Source organism: Dermacentor variabilis, chromosome 6 (genome assembly GCF_050947875.1).
Source record: "Dermacentor variabilis isolate Ectoservices chromosome 6, ASM5094787v1, whole genome shotgun sequence".
NCBI lineage: Eukaryota > Metazoa > Arthropoda > Arachnida > Ixodida > Ixodidae > Dermacentor > Dermacentor variabilis.
This window is the reverse complement of record NC_134573.1, coordinates 167,326,043-167,346,631: the sequence shown is the minus strand read 5'-3', so window position 1 is coordinate 167,346,631 and position 20,589 is coordinate 167,326,043. Positions and strand designations below refer to the sequence as shown.

Genomic DNA, 20,589 nt, shown 5'->3' with positions numbered 1-20,589 from the left:
TAAAGACGCCATGAAGAGGCATTCTGCACAAATTGCACTAAGGTCGTTGTCGCTGCGCACAAAACTTGCTAGGCTTGGCTGTCTGTCCACAGCTCGCATGTATCCCCGATGCTTTTTCAAAGCGATGTGGACCTTGATGCCAGACTTGCCGCCATGCGAGATGCTCACATGTCAAGCACACATGGTGCAGAATCCGAACTTCTCCCGTCTTCGACAGCACGAAGCACGGAAATTCTGCCGTGTACGATTTCAAAAACAGAAGTACTCTCGGGGCTTCAAGCCTGCCATTGCACTGCAAAGCCGCGACAGGCTGGAGTCGCACTGAGTCCGACGTGGCAGCTAGTCACACAGAGGCCAACACAGTGACTCAAGCTGACTGATGTCCAAACTTGTGTGCCCGCACTAACAAAGGCAACAGCATGGCAACAGGTTTGCGGAGGTGCTAGAGGCGCTATCAGCACTATCGAGCTTTGGATATCGATTCATGACCCCCTTTAGACGACAGAAGCCACTGCAACCTTGCAGCTGCTGATGGTGATACCACGCATATGTATTGCCCTTTCGTAGTGGTGCTAGGTACCAGGGTTAGTTTTACTACATTTTAACATTGTTTTTTTCCACAAATAAAATGTTTTCCGTAAAATTTCAAGCAAGATTCGTAAAATCGTAAGACTGCTAGAAATTCGTACATTTTACGGAAAATTTAGAAGAGTTGGCAGGTATGGTACTGCCAGTCATTACTATTAACATGCGTATCTCATGAGCAAAGGCTGCTTTTGTTAATACCTGTGCGAGATCTAAAAAAGAAAAAGAAACATCAGAGGCCTCCTTATGCATTTTGTAAAAGGATCCTAGCATGTATTATGGCCTACAATGCACTACACACTTTTTTTCCTGTTTTTGTTTGCTGTTACAACAGCAGTAATTGAGGCTTCACATTTTTGGTGAAGTGGACAAACTGAAGCTAATTCACCAGAAGCATTCACCTTAGAGTGCCTCTTTGCAGCTAGTGTCGCTACATTTTCCAATGTGATGGCACGAACTGACATCACCACCGAGTGACACTTGCTTTAGGCAACACTAAATCTGCCCTTCTGACTGGTCTACAAGCACGGTTGCTGAGAAAAGGAGGAGGCACCTTGAATGGGGAGAGTGCTGAGCTTGAGTCCCTGCTGTGCCAGAACCGAGGGGGAGACCACCCGGATGGCTGATGTTGGAGACGCAGCTGCAGTTGAGCTGGTGACAGTCGTCATCTTCTGGGTCGCAGCCGCAGCCGCTGCCAGCGCTGCCATGCCAGACATGGGCTGTTGCTGCTGTGCCTGCTGTGCCTGGCCCGTGGGCAGAGCGCCAGTGGTCGACACAGAGGGCGACACAGCCACCTGCTGAACCTGCTGCACCTGCTGCTGGGTTTGCTGCAAGAGAACCCAGTGGAGGCACCATAAGCCACAACTACAAAACAATACATAGTGAATGTAATGAAAAATCAAATCTCAATGTAATGAAAGCCAGGGAAAGGGAGTATGTGGTTCGTTATATTCTGAAAGATCATCATATTGAAAGCCCTAAAATTAACCATTTCAGTCAAGATTTCAAGATTTGCACAATTTGGCCCAAAAATACTTCCAGATAAAGGGCAATAAATACAAGGCATGCATGGGAAATGGTTAAATGCTGCGGAAAATTTCGACTTAGCCAATTTTTCTAGATATAAGGCACTACTGTAATCAGTTTCTTCAAATGCACAGGGCTATTCAGAGAGTGCCAATAATTGCTGTACAGCCTGTAAAGTGTGGCTACCTAAGTGACGTAGCCTCCCCCACTGCAAGTTCTCATGTTTTAGGTCCATACTATGGCCACGGTGGTGAAAAGTTATAATATGCCATTTATGCTTTTGATAAAGAATACTACATAATGTACTGCATTTACACGATTGTAAGTCGACCTATCTTTTAAAATTTGAAAATCTGAAATGGGGGGGGGGGGGTCGACTTACAATCGAAACCAAAACATTCCACCACCGAAAAAGCGAGACTAACAAGATATCAGGGCAGCTACAACATAGTTACGATTTTATGTTTACTCTATGGCCCTATCTGTAGCTTTCGCTATCCTGCGCATTTTTCCGCTTTTCGGAAGGGTTTTTCGACATTTTTTAGAGCTTTACAGCACACGCAACACTTATGGGGGAGTGTCAATAGTTGATGGAAGTGCTGCTGTTCCATTCGCAGCAGCACCCCCAGAACAGCAGCGCTTGCAGAGAGCATCGATAGTTCATGGAAGAGCAGACACCGCTCACGTGTTCTCTTTCATTGTAGCTCTTAGTTTGATGCGTTCGACTCAACTGCCCGCTACGTGCTACTTCCATGCTTCCTCAGTTGTCACAAAGTGCTCTAGGCCCACTAAACACTCGGCACTTATTCACAGCAGCATTCGAGAGGGCTGCTATCCTTTACGCCGAAGAAACAAATCACTGCACAACGGGCCGCAAGTTCTATGTTTCCAAACGCGTGGTACGACAGTGGCGACTGCAGCGAAGCAAAATTTTCACGTGTGACGGCAAGCAAAGAATTTCCCACGGACTGAAGTCGGGACGCTTTCCAGAGCTGTAGGCCAAGCTTGCGGAGTACTTAGCTAAATGCATGATCGGTCTCTGCCAGTGAAGCGCGACACGGTCATGAAACAAGCCCGGATCTTCACCTTTTAAGGACCTGCTCCGCCGTGAGTACGAGTGGCTTGCGGGAGAAGACCGCGAACTTACGCCAACCGGGCCTTTCAAAAGGGCCTCCCTGACGGCTGCGTGTGGTTGGGTACACTAGGCGTGAGCTGCTGCAAAATGGCGCCCGTGTCTTCTGGTGAGTGTTTGTGGCTTGTTGTCTTGCCAATCAACTCCCCTGAGAGGCTGTTGACCAAATTTAGCAGCAAAAAAGGGTTGAAGCACACACAAAATGTGCTTGCAGCGTCTGCGCGGAAACCAAGCGAACCCATCTGGAAATCGCGACCACGTACAAACTAGTGAGCGTGCAAGCTAACTGCTGCGCCGGCTTTGACGCCAGCGTCAGCTGCGTGTCCAAAACGACATTATACGGCTGCTTGGGAGCTCCGACGTAGGCTGCGATGCTCGCTGTTCAGAACTTATCGAATGTGAATAAACATTGATTCACGCCGAGTTAATTGCATCTGCCTTCACTAAAGATGTTGTGCGAGGTTCACGAAGCCGAAACACGTGCCGAGTGCGCCCGGACTCCATTGCGTACGAATATAGTCATGTGCAGAAGCTTCGCCCCCTCAGCTTTCGCTTCGTAGCCAAGAAAAGTTGTCAGCGAGTATAGACTCTGTTGGTTGTCTCATATATAAGACACGCACGGTGGATGAAACGAGGGCTAAAATTGCCACAGAAATGTCACAAACAGCTCTGAATTGCTGCCAGCATACTTATAGGTGTCTAGGCATTCATACTGTGATGGGATACTGCGTGCGTGCCTATACAGTGGAACCCGGCTATATCGAACTTGCAAAATAACACCTATCAGTTGGATATAGTGCGTAATTTGATATGAGCCTGCTAAATAATTGGATGTCACAAAAGCTCATACCATTTATAAAATCACTTTATTGATGAAACTATGGTCGGGTACAACTTTAGAAAAACGGGGAGGCCCCGCCCAGATGGCCAAAGCGCGACAGCCAATTGCCTCCGCGACAAAAATAGTTCCGCTTAAAAAAACGTGCTTCTACAACGCTTAATTCTAGGTACAAATAAAGACTTTTGTATTTTGATGACTAGCTTAGTAGAGCTCTCACGTGCGACAGCACATGCCAGATCGCGAGAGCAAAATAACTCCGTGCCTTCCACAAAGCCGCGCGTCATCTGCTTTTCAGCTTTATTGCTGGGGACAAAAGAAGAGCAGCTCTGCATGGCTTTTGCACTAGTTTACATGTACACAGTACATTTACTACTCGTTTTCCGAGCTTAAAATGAATCAGTTGCTATTTAGCAAGCACTTAAAGAAACAACGCATTTATTGAAACCATTACAAACCTGGGTCGAGAAGACGACCGAGGCAGGAAAGATACACAAATGCTTCATCCATCGCTTTAAATAAATACAGTCAACGACTGAATTTTCGGACGCCCAAATTTTCGGACATGCCTGATATTTCGGACGTCTTCGCGGCACCGCCACGAGCCCCATAGAATCAATGTATAAGGACATCTGAAGTTTCGGACGCTCTAGCCCCCCGCCGTCCAATTTTCCGGACTTTTTGACGGACGGAAGGACTTTTGGCTCCTCGCGCAGCGCCCTTGCGAAGGAAATCCACTTGCAGCCGAAGCATATCACCGCTTTGAACCACAACTAGCCAAATTTAGCCGTCACACACCGATTTGGTCTGGCCACGCTGGCTATGTTCATCGCCGCACTTCCGCCTCCGGCAGAGTTTCCGGAGCGGCGCCATTTTGTTTGTTTGTTTGCGCAGGCCACGTTTTGGCTAGCGTAGTGTGTGGTTGTGCTGTTGTGTCAAGTGTGCTCTGCGACGGTAGGCCTAGGTGCTTCGACGCTCGTCAGCGAACTCCACCGTTCGCAACTTGAGGATTTCGCTTGCCTTCGATGGCGCCCACTCCGTCTTCGTCGTCCTCGCCGATGGCATCGAAGCGCGGAAAGCAGTACCGTCGGACGACGTGATCAACGACCTCCGCTCTGCTGGGGTTTCCATACCCATGGAAATAACTTTTGAATAGTTTGTTGACGCTGACAACGAGCGCGACTTCCGCGCAGAACTGACTGACGAGGAAATAGTCCGTCAGGTTGTGGGGGATTCAGATGACTCTGATGTTGAAAATGAGGAGCCAATGCCTGCGCCGCCTACAGCGCCGAGTTGACGCGAGCACTGTTGACTCTTTCATCGGTGTACAGTGCTGACATGACCCTTGCTCAGATCGAGGCGAATATGATCGCATGCAACCGGAACGCCGTCAAAACAACAATCAACAAGTTCTTCAAGCCACTGCAGCAATAACACCGGCTGCCCGACGATGCACATGGGCATAATAAACCGGCAGTCGGCTGCATACAGAGTTTTTGAACGCCTCTTTTTATAGCCACTTCACTGATGCTGTGGCAGGGTTTCGGGAGCCTGTTACTTCGCCCTTTACCTCTAGATCTGAGAAAAAAAGAAAAAGGGTGCGTTTTTTGCATGCATTCATTTTTTCGGACTGCCTGAATTTTCGGACGTTTTTACGTTCCCTAGAGGGTCCGAAAAATCGGTCGTTGACTGTACTCTTGGTTTTAAATAGCACAAGATCTATACTTTTTGGTTTTGTATTTTACAAACCTATTTTCAAGCATGTGATAGGTTTTCTTTTTTTTTCGTTCCTTTTCTCTCTCTCTCTCTCTTTTTTTGCAAGCCTGCAGTCTCGCCAGTTCGCATAGCTAGCATCAGCGATACTCGCTGCAATCTTTCATAGCCAGATCATGGCTCAGAATAAACGCACGGGGCACAAATGGCGCATTGTAAACTCGCAATAATATTTCCGGCATGATAGACCACCACAAACAGTTTGGGAATTAACTATGACAAGGGGCAGACGCACACGACTGACACGACTCGGCCTAGTTCGAAGCGCGGGCGGCCATCTTCTCCATCGGCGGGTTCACCGGCCGTTTGGCTCATGAAGCCAGCTGAGAGAGCGCGCCCATTGGTGGAGGCTCGTGTGCATCGACCTTGGAGGAGTAAACGCCCCTTTTTTTCTAACGTTGTACCCGACTACAGCTTAGTTTCACATAAATAAGTCCTGCATTTAGTTCTGCTTGGGCAATTTCGCTGCCTGCAACGCACGCACTTCTCCACATTGTCTAACGAGTTGGAGAAGCTGAGGTCGCAACCTTCCACATTCGCGCAGAAGCACCGGACTAGTGCGGATGCACCAATCACTTCAGAGGACGTGGGCAAAAAGGATCGTCATTGCTTTCCACATTGTGCCCACTTTCAATTGCGCTCGATACGACGTCGGCAATGTCTTCGTTTTCGGGCTCTCCCGTGGGTGGTCGCGACCCCATCATCTGCACTCTCAAACTTGTCCACTGTTGATTCGTCAACAGCTTCTGGAAATTCTGACAGCTCGCTTCAAACTTTGGCAACAGCTTCATCGCATTCATCAGAATTTACAGTCATCACCGAGCACGCGGAAAGTGGCATGGCCGTGCGTACACGTCGGGCGGCACGGACACCGGGTTGAGAGTTTGGCCGCTTTAGCCCTAATCGTGCCGAGAGTGCTCCTCAAAATGTTGCACGCTGCGAGGACATTAGACTTCTCATCACGTTCAACCCAATTTATGATTTCGAGCTTCACGATGAAAGGCAAATTCTGCCACTTCATCCCGGCAATACTACGGGAGAAGGCCCACAAGGCGCAAACACAACGAACCAGAAAAGCAGCGAGACAACTCGCATTTTCGCCATCTTGCACGACGTGAGCACAAGAACCTCTGATTGGCTGTCTGACGAAGCGCTGCAGGCAGGCCAGGATCATTTTTTAAAGAGGGGGTGTCGACAGGGTGTCGAGCTTTCTAATAAAAACACCTGTGTTCCACTTTAAGGCCCATTTTCTTGGAATGGATTTTTTCGCTAGTAGTGGTGCTGGGGAAAGCGATATCTCAAGAACTGCTCTTCAGATTTATGTGCAGTTTTTCGTTATTCTGTTTCTGAACGACTTTGCCACAGTGTAACAAGCTTCCATTTTTGAAAGCTGAAGCAGTTAACTTATAATAAGCAACTAATTTTTGATGAATGTGGTTATTACTGGCTACATCAAATTCAAAGTTGTGTTAAAATTTTTTGGAGATAAAATTAAAGGGCTTTGTAGCCCCCTGGGATATCTATCAGGGGATCATCACTGTGAATTTCAGCTTCCTACGATCTCCTGGGATTTCTCCAGGATCTTCCTCAGGCATATACATAAACCGCCTAGTTAGACCTCAATAACTCTGAAACTAATGAACACATCTTCATGAATCTTTGCAGTTCCTCATAGTTCAGTGGTGTGAACGTACCTTGAAAGTTTCATCTGGATATCTTAAAAAATAAAGTTCGGATAACATTTGGGTGGCCATAGTCAGGCCGTAGCACATTCCTGGTGGCTTTTAGTCACTTTCACTGCAAAATTCTTTCTACACTTTTGATCAAAAGTAAACTTATTTGTTTTCTCAAAACACCAATTGTTGACTTCTTGCTAATTTGCAGCAGCGATATCTCTTCCTTCAAGGCAGGTAGAGCCATAATTTTTGTTGTGGCTCGTAGTGGAGTCTGCAAAGTGCACAATGGTAGGAACAGATTTTTGTAATTCATGGTTTAAAATTTTTCAGTTCTGTTTTAGATCAGAAAGTAGGGAACCCACATTTGGAACAGTGAAGACTGAATTGCTATAGAGTTACTAATATTAGCTATATCAAAAATGTACACCTAGAATTGTGTTCCTTATGTTTTCTAGTTCTTAGGCATGTGCCAATATGAATTTTTGTAGTGCGGTAATTTTTCTGTTTTTGCAAATGGTGAACAATGAATATCATTTATCTTCAGAAGTAATTGGCCTATTGGAAAAAGAATTACATATTTGAAATCAGCCAAAGTTTCATTAATATTGATGAAAAAACTATATCAATAGCAGTGCCCCCCCTGAAAAGGGCTGTCGTCGCGCTGTTAGTGTGGAGGGAAAGCGAATGCCCTCGGCAGCTTTGCAAGCAGTTGCAAATAGGAGGTAGCGAGGAAATCCCCATCCATATTATTCCCCTGGAGCCTTCCGAGTCATTGGTTATGACAATTTCATGCCTCCAGGAGGATAAAATGCTTTTTTCACATGGTGACTAGTTTTTTTCACTTTTCTCAACACACTTTCTTTCGTAATCAGCAACCTTCCGGGAGGCATAGCTACTCACTTAATCATCCAATTTGAATAACTTTTGCTTTATCTGATAGCTAGGGTCAGGGAGTACAATAAGTCTATAATACCACATTTGTGCACCTTGAAACATACTGAAATATTGAGGAAGTTTAAAAAATATATATATCGCCATATCACGTTACAATTCCGAATTTTTTTAACTTTGGATAGAACAGAGGTAGAAACATGAGACAATGCTTATTGCACTCCTTGAGCATTCAGGAATATGTTCACATAACTTTTACATTTCTTACCGCAAGACATTTTCTGCCAGTCATTATAAAACATGGGAACAGGAAAAATTGTATTATTATATAAAGTAAAACTAATTACATATTTGCATCAAGCACATTAAATTACATAATACCTAAAAATTCTGTTCCTCTAGGAGCAATATCAATACTGGTATTGCTCGAGGCCTACGTCCCCCCTTAAATAGTGCATATGCCTGCCATGACCAGAAGACAAGTCCAAATTATCCGATTTTTCAAATTAACGAAGTTCAAATAAACGAGGTTTTAATGTACACACAAAATGAAACATGCTGATCACTTCAGTGTCCCATGCCAACTCCAAAGGCAAGGCAGCACGGACACCAGCAATGGCTGAACTGGCTCACCGTGACTGTAGGGAGGTTTCCTGTGACTGTTTTGACCACCTGTTGGCCAGTTGGGGTGGTGGCAATGACTCGAATCTGTTGCTGACCAGCCACACCAGGCGACCGAGTGCGTACCAATGTCACCGTGCCTGCATAAAAAATGCTACGTAAAGCTCACACGGACAAAAAGTCTGCAGTTTGATAAGGCCGGAGACCAAAACAATGCAGAAAAGAATATGATTCGCAGTATTTAGGAAGTGGAAATAACATGCTAATGGTACAAACTCCACCTTCCAAATGTGCAAATACAGTCGAAGTCACTTATAACAATATTCAAGTGCCACGAAAGTTCCATTGTTAGAACCGATAATTGTTATAACCGGGTTGCATGAAAAAAATCAAAATAGGGGGATGGCATAGCAGATACGAGAAAACTATATAGGCAGGGAAGCCAGTGCCCCTCCCCACCACCTTACTTCGCCCGGCTACTAATTGTGTTCACTCGTTTAACTGCTTCCTGGGCGCTCCGATCGCATGTAACAAGGCCCGGCTGTGGCGTTGAAGAATGGCGCTGCTAAAGCAACTTGCAAAGAGGTGCCACGAATGGCAAGCGATATGCAAGCACCGCCGAGGCATAACTTTGGTGGACCCAAAAGGGGCATTTTAAAATTGCGAGAAGGCTGCCGCGGCAGCCTGTCAGCTTGAGAAGTCCAGAAGAAACACTGAGGAGAGATCGCCACAAGCACGTCACCCTGCACTGGTTTGCACGAGAAAAGCCCATGGCCGTCAGCCATGCATGCTTTATGTGAAGCTTGCCGACATCCTTCTCCAAGGCATCCAAGCGCTCCACGTAGTACAGCGGAAGGTTCCTCGCGAAAACGAAGCCCTGGAGGGACTGAATCATGCCGAGCCTCCTGTGAGGACAACGCTGAGGCAGCCTGCCCTACCACGTCATGGCTACAGTCACTGCCGCCGCTATCCGATGCAAGTATGTTCGCAACAATCTTCTCATCGGTTAGAAGCACTTAGTGCCCAAATCTATAGCCGTGCACTTTCTTTTCACCGGAAACGACGTGCACTGCCATGTTCAGCCATGTTCCGTTTCAGCGGCGAGTCAAGCGATGTTGAGAAACCGCGTGGCCAGGAACGACTTTGACACAACCAACAAAAACGAACGCGAGTGATTAAGCTGTTCGCAGAACTGCACTGAATGTGGAGCCAGCGAGCAACATACGAGCAATCTGCTTGCGGCACAGTTGGTGCAGTCCATTCGTGTCTCAGAGGGTGGGGTGGCGTAGAGCTATGAGCGCAGCCTGTTCATGTTCGGAGGGGCGGAAGGGCGATGGGAGAGAGCCGCGCGGAGATGGCTAGAAAATGAGTGCGCTGTGGCCGCTGGAACAGCGGCCCATCGTGCAACGGCTCGAATTTCCTTTTTATTTTTTATTTTTTTATTTTCAAGGATTTCGCATTTCACTACGTTTGGGCTTGGACACCCTGCAGCCAGGCGTCATCGTTATAACCGATAATGCAATGTCGGGGCATTGTACTAAGTGGGTTATTTCACCCTGGAAAACATACAAAAGTCGACGGTGCAGTAGCTTCTCATTGTTATAAGTGATATATTGTTAAAATCGGTATCGTTATAAGTGGGTTCAACTGTAACATGCAAACAAACCTAACGAGCACCTAATTTTCATAAAAATTCCTAAATTTAGTAGCTGGAAAGCAATACAGTCAACGACCGATTATTCCAACATGCTTGATTATCCAGACCGCCCCCCGGTAATGCAACTAGCCCCATAGACTTAATGCATAAAAAATACCAAAATTTCAGACGCCTTACAGCGTGTTGTGCAATAGTTAGAGGGCTCCGAATGCGTGATCGTGTGCTAATATGGCACCCAAGTAAAGCAGAAATAGCGATACTATTAGAGCTTCGAGACATTGCTGGCATGACTAGAAGATCATAGGCCACGAAACCTCTAGGGCAAGGGGCAAGTGTACGTGCATCTAGAGACATGTGCCGACAAACTTGGGCTGTATTCCTGAACAATGACTTTTGAAAGAAACTTCCACTTTTGCTATATTTCACTGATCAGCACTCAAATTCACTGTATCACAGTGCAGAAACGCACAGTGATACAAAATGGTGTGCTTGGCACTGTGCCAAGAATGCCATCACTCTTAGATGCAGATGTGTTTTGCATATACAGTCGCTGACTAATTTTTCTGACTCCAAAAATTCGGACATGCTCGATTGTTCGGTCTGCTTCGCTGCACCACCATGCTCCCCATAGACCCTAATGTGTAACAACTGCCGATAGTTCGGACACCTTGCAACCTCTCGTCTGATTTTTCGGACACTCCTTGAGCCAACTCGATCGAAAGCACCATGCACCGACTCTGACCGGTGCATGGTTCGACTTGCTCAACGCCATTTTTGTTTTCAACGGAACATTGAAGTAGCTAGGCCTAGCAATGCCGCGGTGGTGGCTACACCTGTCAGCTGATCTGTATGCGAGAACACCTGTTCAGAGAGGCGGTGGTGGCTTCGATCAATGCCGTTTCAGACCTGCAGTCATGGCATAAAGTCCGCATAATCAGACGGCAAAGGGTTTTTGCGTCCGAAATTTCAGACGTTCTTATAATACATTGACTCAATGGGGCACCGTGGCGGTGCCACGTAGGCATCCGAATTATCGGGCATGTCCGAAAAATCAGGTGTGCGGAAAATCGGGTGTCCGGAAAATCGGTTGTTGACTGTATATCGATTCCAACTTATTAAGCTGCTGCATTTTTTTTTTTAGTTTTTCTGCTATTGCATATCAAGATTTCACTAATTGGCAGCTGCAGACAGGAACGCACCAGAAAAAAATGCCATTTGAGACTGCATTGGACACTGCTAGCAAATAAGCAGCTCACCTCGCAGGCCAGATGCTAATGATGCAGCTGCAGGTACACGGATGGCTGGGCTCTGGGGTGGAGTCTGCGGCTGAGCCAAACCTGCGTCAAAGCGAGCAAACACAAGCTCACACAACCTTGCACAGTTTCACACAACCTTGCACACAACAGCATGAAGCTGCAAAGAAAACGTATACAGGTTGCACAGAAACACACACTTTCCAGTACAAAAAAATTACTCCATGTACGGCAGCTCCAGCACCAATAGGTCTTAATTTCATAATGGGGTAAAATGTCCCGAAGCTGCACAGTGGGTTAGGAGGGACACCGTAGCGGAGGACCCCAAGTTAATATTGACCATGTGACTACCAAACAAGTGACATTTGCATTCCACTGTGGCCTGGAATGCTCAGCAGCAGATTGCTATAGGCCTGATCTTGAGCACTGAGGCCAGTGACCGCTGAGCTGACATCCACATACCGAGTTGGATGATAACTTCACTGTCATAAAAAACACCTCCGCCTTGTGGATTTCCAGAGAACTCATTTGAGGAGAATTTTCGAATCTAAGTATATGGTCAAACAGCGGTGAGTCTCACCAGGAGCTCGAACTGGGCGCAACTGGGTCGGTGTGACTATCTTAGGGCTTGCAATGGGGGACACTGCTGGAGGTGTGGCTGGGGCAGCAGCAGGTGCAGCTGGTGGCGGTGTGGCCACAGGTGCAGCAGGTGGTGCCACAGGAGGCGGCGGCACGGTGTTGGTCGGTGGCACGTCATAGCGCTGCAGCTGCAGCACATAGGCGTCCGCTGCACAGAAGACACCCAAACCCTCGTGATCAAGCTGCCTCGATCAAAGCGATGTGCCCAGTGTACAGACACCTACACTCATCTCACCATCTCTGTGCAATTTGGTGAACATTATTAGCCAATTGGGAATGATGAAAAGCAACAGTGCACCTAGAAGGCCGAAAAACAGCTTGCCCCATTGTAAGCTGATAGCATCTTGCAATCCTTCCTATCAAGTGGTGTGTCACATGCAAAGAAATGAAAAAATGCTAGAGAGAAGATCATTTCAATTTCTTTGGTTAATGTGAATAATAAATTAGGTTTTTAGAAGACTGAAAAGCTCACTGTCATTGTTACCACAGGCTCAGCATGATAACAAATACATATATGTGCAAAAGTGAAAGATTGGTGCTCAATGTCACTTAGAAGTTCCCTCACCTATAAACTGTGACCCCATGGACTTTGATAGTGTGTTCCTTACAGAGAAACACTTAACTAGACAGAAAGGTCTATGTTGCAAGCCAGGTTAATCAGACACCTCCTAAGGAGTTCTAGAACATTTTCAGAGTTAAAACAGCCACAATGTGAAGAAAAGCTTTGAAGTTCACGACCTAACACAGACATACCAGTGCTGCATTTTGGCCATGAAACTCAATAAAGGCAAGTCTCACCTTTAGTTGTGGCCTTTAGCCTCCCTACAGACTAACCCAAAAGAGTAAATTTAAGAAAGCCAACCTGTGGGCACGGCTCCCCAGCAGACTTCCAGAGTCGCCGTGGAGGCGCGCACAAGCTGAACACGCGACGGTGGTGGCGGCTTCTCGGTCTCCAGGTACCAAAGGTCCTTGCAGCACACCTGGTTGTTCCATGCCTTGCGGTAGCCATCTCGGCCGCTCCAGATGTACAGGCGAGAGTTGATGGCCACTGAGCAGTGGCCTGCACGTGCCCGTGGCACTGCTTCCTCAAACACCTCCATGGCCAGTGGCTCCCATGCCATGGTGTCCAAATTGAGCGAGGCCAGGGTGTTGGTGCACTTCCACTCTTTCTCGTGCGTCGACGCCTTGTTCTCGTCCATCACCAGTGGCACCCACCCACCAAAGACAAACATGCGCTGACCAATCAGCGTGGCCGAATGTAGACTCCGGGGCAGTGGAGCAACGCCGCCCACCTGTGGCTTGCTCCAGCTCATCGAGTCTACGTCCAGTTGCCAGAGGTCGCCCAGCCGGCAGCCACTCATGCCGCCGTAAACGATGAGCCGTGGTTGGCGCCCTTCGCGGCTCTGGTATGCCACTGCTGTGTGGGACTCTCGCGGTGGGGGGGGCTGCCCAAACACCTGTGGCACGTCCCACGCCATTGAGCTCGAGAATGGTCGCAGCTCCAGCGTGTACAAGTCATTCAGGTACCTGCACGTGAGTTGCAACACAGATGCTTTCACAAAAGCTGATGTCCACGAACACACACAATGTTGAAAGCAATCTAGCACTGGGGCATGGCCCTAGTGACGAATTAAGTAGAAAGATTTTTTTTTAAACTCATTTGTATCCAATATCTCCAAGGGCCCATTAAGGAGAGATGCTCCTCGAAACAACTTCTTTTATTGCTTGTATTAGAGGTTTCAAGATTGAGTCAAGTATAGAGTTTTCTACTCAGATTTCAAATATGGCACTAATTTTTGCGTAGCTAATATAGTCTTAGAGTTATGTGATGCACAATGGCAAAATATAGTCATCTTTATGGGGACCTTCTTATGTAATGAATTTTCACAAAAAAGCATTGTGCTGTAGCTTGTTTAGCTCTTTGTAGATCACAAAGGGCCGATATCTAGCCAAACAGTATGTACAATTACTGAAACTGTGCAAAAGAATTGGAACATCTCAACTAATCTTTTTTTTCCAGTTCTCTGAAATATAACAATGTACTTTCACAACTTACTGCTTGGGGATATAGCAATTTCAAGTAGTATTAGTACAGTACATATCTTCAAGAATATGTATGCCAAATTTCGTTAGTATAAGACACTTGTAAGTGTACAAGGTTATTTTCAAGTGATCATGAAAAATAATTTGTTGAAGTGTCTTAATTATTTTTTATTGTTCCAGTAATTGTACATGCTGTTTGAACAGATATCAGCACTTTGCAGTCTACAAAGAGCTAAATAAGCTGCACCACAAAGCATTTTGCAAAAACTTATTATACAACAAAGAGCCGGCAAAATCACTCTATTTTGCCCCCTATAGCAACTATACAGAAACTAATGAGGTATTTGAAATCTGCTTGAAATGCTCTATAAGTGGGTAGATTTTGAAAAGTTTTTTCGAGGAGCATCTCCCCTTAACGGGCCCCTCACCAGGCTTCATAGCAAACTTTAGTTATACGCTGGAAGTTGTTACGTGTCCTCTAGGGAGCGTTCTGCCGCAGAAGTTTTCCAAATCGGCTCATTAATAGCCGAGATAGAAATATTTCAGTGCCGGAAACCCATGATTTCAGCAGGTGAGCTCCATCGCGAGATTCTCCACTCGCCCCGTCTAGCCTCCGCAAGCGAAATTCCTTCCCTGCATTGTCCTGTGCAGGACCTTGAGGATCGCGCGACGCATACGTCACGGGCCCCGCCATCACTTTTTCTTTTTTCTCCTCGCTTTTTTTTTTTCGGCGATGCACACGAGCAGTGCGCGATTTTGCACTCTGTGCACAAGGACACATGACTAACGGACACATGACTTCAGTTCTACACGAATACTGAGACAGAACAAGCGGATCGCAGAGCACGATCACGCGCTGGAACACAGTAGAACATGGCATAGTTGCAATACCTGTGCACGTGACCACACGGCCGTGGGAACAAGTAGACGAAGCGGAAGTACATCTCTCTTGCTTTGGTGCGAAGTAAAACAAAAACACATACATTCCATTTGTGTGTTTTATTATTTGTCTAAACTTCAATTCATCAATTCAAGCAACAGATCACACAGATAAGAGATGTCTTAAATAATTCTCGAAGTCACATGTCGCCACGAGCGACGTCACACTGCGGACACTAGTACGTAGGCGCAGGGACACTAGTACTTCCTCCTCCGGCTTGGAGTGCGGCGGCCATGAGGAGAAGAAAAAACAGCATTCGGTTTAAAATTTCAGATCTCTCCGCAGTGTGTGGCGATGCAATACTTCGCACACATGATCGTAATAGCGCAATGTGTGCTCTGCGTTTGTCAGCTCAAAATAGCTGGACCTGGTGAGGGGCTCATTAAGGCGTTCTGCATGAGGTGTAGGCAATGTCTTTTTTTATTTATCCCTTGAACTGTGATGGTGCCAGAATGGTTCCCAATCAGCAGAAAGACAATTTCAATTTTTATTTTTACACCCGATTGAAGAACAACAGACTTGCAGTGAAATAGCCCAAGTAAGGAAAGATGCCACTTCCACTTTAGCAAGACTTGTATATATGTAGAATAACTGCATAAGTGCAAGTCCTTTCGTTTGAAACTATATTAGGCACAAAACTTCAGTATGAGCATCTGGCATGCCATAACCTAGCACAGGCAGTAGGTCTAATTTGTGACAGTACTCGATTTAACACGCTTTCAATTGCAACAAGGACCTGTTTTCCGATGCGCAATAAATTCTTTTTCCTCAAGAAAAAAAAAATCGATATTTCTCTGTCTTAAGGCTGGAATACATGGAGTGTTTTTACGGTGGCAAGTCTGCGATTTTTAGCCGACGGCGCCCCAGCGTAGAGAAAAACGTCCGCCTCCGCCGCCGATCAGGAACCGCAGATCTTTGACACGGCGCCGTCGGAAGCAGCCAACACGGGCAACCAATCATGGCTTACTGGCTGACATCTCCATCGTTTTCGTGTTCCTTGCCGGCACATGCAGACGTGCAGGGAGATGAATTTCGCGCATGCATTTCTCTGTTCAAGGGCTTGACACTTCGCGTTAGCGACGTGGCCGCAACTCCAAAGGCAGCTCGCGTTGAATTTAACGACAGGCTTATATCTGTGGTGTGAACAGAAAGAGGACAGGAAGACTGAGTCATGCCTGTATGTCAATCTTTTCCGATTGCGCACAAGGTGGCCATACCGCTTATTTCCAACGCAATCTCTCTGCTAAACGGGCCCAAAATATACTGATACATTATTAAAAGCAACTGAAGGATCTCCAGACAAAGTTTTAGGGATTTTCTTTTGTATTTTGTTGCGATGAAGAAAGAGCAAGGCTTGTAAACTGTATTTGTGCATTTCATGTTGACTAAAGCTGTTTTGCCTTGCCTGGTCACACTGAGGCGGCACCCGCCGCTTTTTCGCTCCATGTATCCCCATCCAGTGGAAGTTGGGTGTCACGCGGTGGCGGCGTTTTCTGCCATGCGAAAGTTTTAGAGAAAAAGCTTCATGTAATCCGTTCTTTAATGCGAGGCAACAATCATGGTTATTGCATTTTGCCTATTTTGTGCATCGCAATCAAGGGCATTGCATTTTATATTTCTGGCCATGAAAAATCAAAGGAACATTAGAATCTAGTAAATATGGCAATCAACCATAACAATGTTTTATCACATCCTTGTGCACTCTCAGTGCTGGCTCTATCCATGACTACAGCCTGCACGGGGGAGCTCACTCACCGTGGGATGTTATTCTTGGGGTCATCACTGTCGTTGGCCAGACCACCAAAGAGGAAGGCCTTGTTGCCGATGAGCGTGAAACTGTGTCCCAAACGTGGGCACGGGGGTCCGGGGGCACCCCGGGGCGGCCGCGGTTTGAGCCGCTTCCACTCCCATCGGCTCGCCTGCAGCTCGTACAGCTCATTGGAGTATTTACCATACTCCACCATGCCACCGAAAACCAGCAGTCGCGTTCCATCGCACACAAAGCCATAGGCAGCGCAGCCAGGCGGAATGTCCCCCTTGACTGGCGGCACAAACCACTGGTTGGTAGCTGCACGCACACACAAAAGGCACCATGATCAAGGCAATCCTCACCACAGTCAAAAGAGGGAGTCACAGGTAACACAGTAAAGGAAAGAAAAAACTAAGAAGGAGCATTATGTCATAAAGTTGAAGCCGAAAGTCGGCCCAGAACGTGATCATGTCCCAGTGGGCTTCGGTGTTCTCCACCGCTGCATTCAAGTCTAATGTTGAATTCGGAGTCGGAATGGCGGATTGAATTCGGAATGGCAGAGTCTGAGCAAGTTTTTCTGCTCGTTTCGGAGCAAGTTTGTTCCAATGACAGAGTGAGGGCAGGAGTAAGGTGTTCCAATGAGAGAGTCTGAGTGGATTCAGAGCGGGAGTCACTCCGTGGAGCAGAAAAAGATGCTCCACCAAAATCGGCGGAGTGGACTGGAACTCTGCGTGACTTATTTCCTTTACCACATTTGTCTGCTGGGAGGTGCCACCGGTCTCGACTCGCGAGGAAGCAAAAGCGGCTGCACGCTTGCCAAGATATCCATTCCGCACTTTTGAAACAACAGGTGAACGGCGCTGAAGAGACAAGTGACTGGTGTGGTGGTGCTGGGAGCAAACAGCGGAAGGAAATGACAACACGCGAGGCATCCTCGGTTACTCGGAGATAAAGTTCCGCTTCCGCCTTGCTCCGGTGGCGCAGGTTGTGTTCCACTCGTGGATTTGGAGGCGTTGCTCTACGCCAGTGTCGAGTGTTCGCTCGCGGAGTCCGTCGGCTGCTCCAACTCCGCCATCGGAATTCAACATAAACCAAGTTTAAAGGGCACAAGGGCCAAGTCTAAAGACCAAGTCTAAAGGGCACACAATCACATTTTGGGTCAATCAACTATTGGAGGCCCGGAAAAAAGAAAAATCAATGGCATCACAGCGAGAGGGCTTGCGAAGGATGGCTGCATGATGTTAAGTTCCCTTCTAGTTTCTCTCCCTATGGGTAACATAACACAAATAACGTATTTGATAAAGTCAAGGGGCGATGCATGACAAATCTACATTTCCTCTCTTTTGTTGCATTCACGCACAATATTCCTCCACAAAGCTAGCCCACCAACCATGCAGATCTATTTCCTAAGCTGGCGATTTAACCGAAAGTAAATACAAATAGGTACACGCTGCAAGTTAGGCAACTTAATATGAGCAATGAAAAGTTACAATTACAAAGTCCTGCATAATGAATATTCAGGAGCTTTTGTTACACTGGAGGTCCTTAGCTCAATAAGTAAATTGGGTCCACGGCAGTGCTGCAGAATAAATGCTAATAAGGTACAAAAGTACAGGAACTGAACATCCATTTACGACCACAGTGCACTGCAGCTCCGAAGCTTGATGCCCTCTGTTCCGAGTCGCAGTGCCGTGCGGGACCGAACGGTCACATTCAGAGAAATCCTCCTCCACTACCGCGGAGAGTGGTCATGCTATCCCCCAGCACGCAAAACACTGAATAAATCTCAATCCACGACTTAGCAACTACTTCAGACACGCACTTTCCCAAATTCCATGTACCAATGCATTTACCTCGATGCACACTCCCCACTCTATAAAGTGTGCGAGGCCCACGCTGACCTCAAATCATTATCTGGGCATGCCTCATAGCCGGCACTAACACTACATGCATCATAACTATGGCCAAGCTGTGGGAGGCTTTGCTGCTCAGCTTGGGCCCAGAAGAGCAGCTTTGGGCCATCTAGATGGCTGAGGACGCCGCCAGAAAGCAAGGACTAGCCGCCATCTGAGGAAAGGGGGGACTGGGGGCTAGTCTCCCAACCCCTGCCATCCCTGGACCCCATCAAGGACATAAAGTCTTATCTCTCTCTTAAAGGCATCAGTGCACACATTTATGTGAAGCACAGATGATTTTGCGAGCACTTTTGCTCAATTTTGTTGTCAATTGGGTATCAAAATTCAAACTCAGGTTTCATAACTTATAAATAAATTCTCTAAATCTGACTTTTCAAAAGTAGCCCACAATGAACTTCATTTGTTGCAGATTAAAATGTTTTACCAAACATTACATTTTACCAAAAAGAAAATGCCATTTAGGTCATCAACAGGCACCACATTCAGAGCCCTTGCATCTTGAGGAATAACTGCCCTTGTGCTCAAATGTAACTTTTTAGCAACCATGCTGAACATTTTTTAACAGAAAAGCAATTTTAAAGAATATGTTTTAGTCACAGAAGTCCAATGTAGACCGAATAGAGTAGCAACATTAGCCTTATCAACACTTAAAGAATAGAATACTATTGCAACAGCCATGTGATAGGTGTTTTTTGCAACACAATCCACTCAATGACTTGTGAAGGATTTTAGCGGCAGCAGCTGCTAAAACTTCATAAAAGTGATGGAAAAAGTAACATCAGTATGACAGCAGCAGATGACCTTTTTCAAATGTTTCGACTAAGGACATGACCTTATTTTAGATACTTCGATAAAAAAACATGCCCTTTTAAATACCTAAAACAAATTTTTGAATTTAGTCCTATCAACCAGCTATGCAACTCAACAGCCCTGTTCAATTCTGGCAATAACTGGTTTAGACATTTAGGTCAGTTTATTTTCAATCTGCCTTTTGGAAAGCCTGATGCAAGCCAGGCTCATCTTTGCAGTCTCGTGCGTCAAGCAGTGACAACAGCACTACAAAGATGTGCAAAGGAAAAATATCAGTAATTATCTTTAATAGCTGATCATCATGTATTCAACTCGTAAAAATTTAGAACATTATTAAGAGTTCAGGCTTCTCATTTTAAACATAAGAAACGAATGTAACGCAATTCAAGTAAGGCATGCACAACTGTTGTTTGAGTGACAACTGCAGCATCCAAGCATACCTAGCAGCCTCCCTTTAGGTCATCCTCCAGAGTATCAAAATGCACTTTTATTCGTACACAAAACCATCAGTCTAACAAGCAGTATATATACGTTCATCCATAATAACCTCTTACATGATACAATTCATTTAAATGTCAGGCTGAGCATTTCGAAGTCTAAAAAGAAACTCTTTTATTGGGCATATGTTGTGCGTATGCACGCGAAAAACAGTGTTTTGACATTCGAACAAAACTTTGGTGAGCGAACAATGCTGTAGGCACCATTCACTTACCAAGGAAACCCAAATTTTGCCGGGTCACAATGCAATTTGTTACTTCCTCAGTTACAAATCGCTTAAATTTCCACGGAAGTGGAACTGCGAGGTAGCAATGCCCTCGCCCGCGGGAAGACAGCGAAAAACTTGTAACAGAAACTACTAGATCTGCAAAACGTTCGAATATCAACTCTTCTTGTTCCCTAGTGAAATGGCGCAACCCACTCTGGGGGATCAGCCATGAACCGAGCGGTGAAAAAAGCTGTTATAATTTTTTTTAATAAATTAAGGTGAAACAACTCGAGCGGTAACAAGATCGTCATCTTCTAGACGGCATCTCATGGT

At 46.2% G+C, this 20,589-nt stretch overlaps 1 protein-coding gene across 1 annotated transcript in view; it reads right to left on the bottom strand.

Annotated features, from left to right (window-relative positions):
* The window catches only part of Hcf (Host cell factor), a 56,908-nt gene that overhangs the window by 35,131 nt on the left and 1,188 nt on the right, over positions 1 to 20,589 (bottom strand). The window contains exons 2-7 of the mRNA XM_075696663.1: positions 16,830 to 17,142; positions 12,954 to 13,618; positions 12,033 to 12,239; positions 11,456 to 11,536; positions 8,555 to 8,682; positions 1,139 to 1,412 (exon numbers count right to left, since the gene is read on the bottom strand). Coding sequence (XP_075552778.1) covers positions 1,139 to 1,412; positions 8,555 to 8,682; positions 11,456 to 11,536; positions 12,033 to 12,239; positions 12,954 to 13,618; positions 16,830 to 17,142 — 1,668 coding nt within the window. The remainder of the gene's footprint in view (positions 1 to 1,138; positions 1,413 to 8,554; positions 8,683 to 11,455; positions 11,537 to 12,032; positions 12,240 to 12,953; positions 13,619 to 16,829; positions 17,143 to 20,589) is intronic.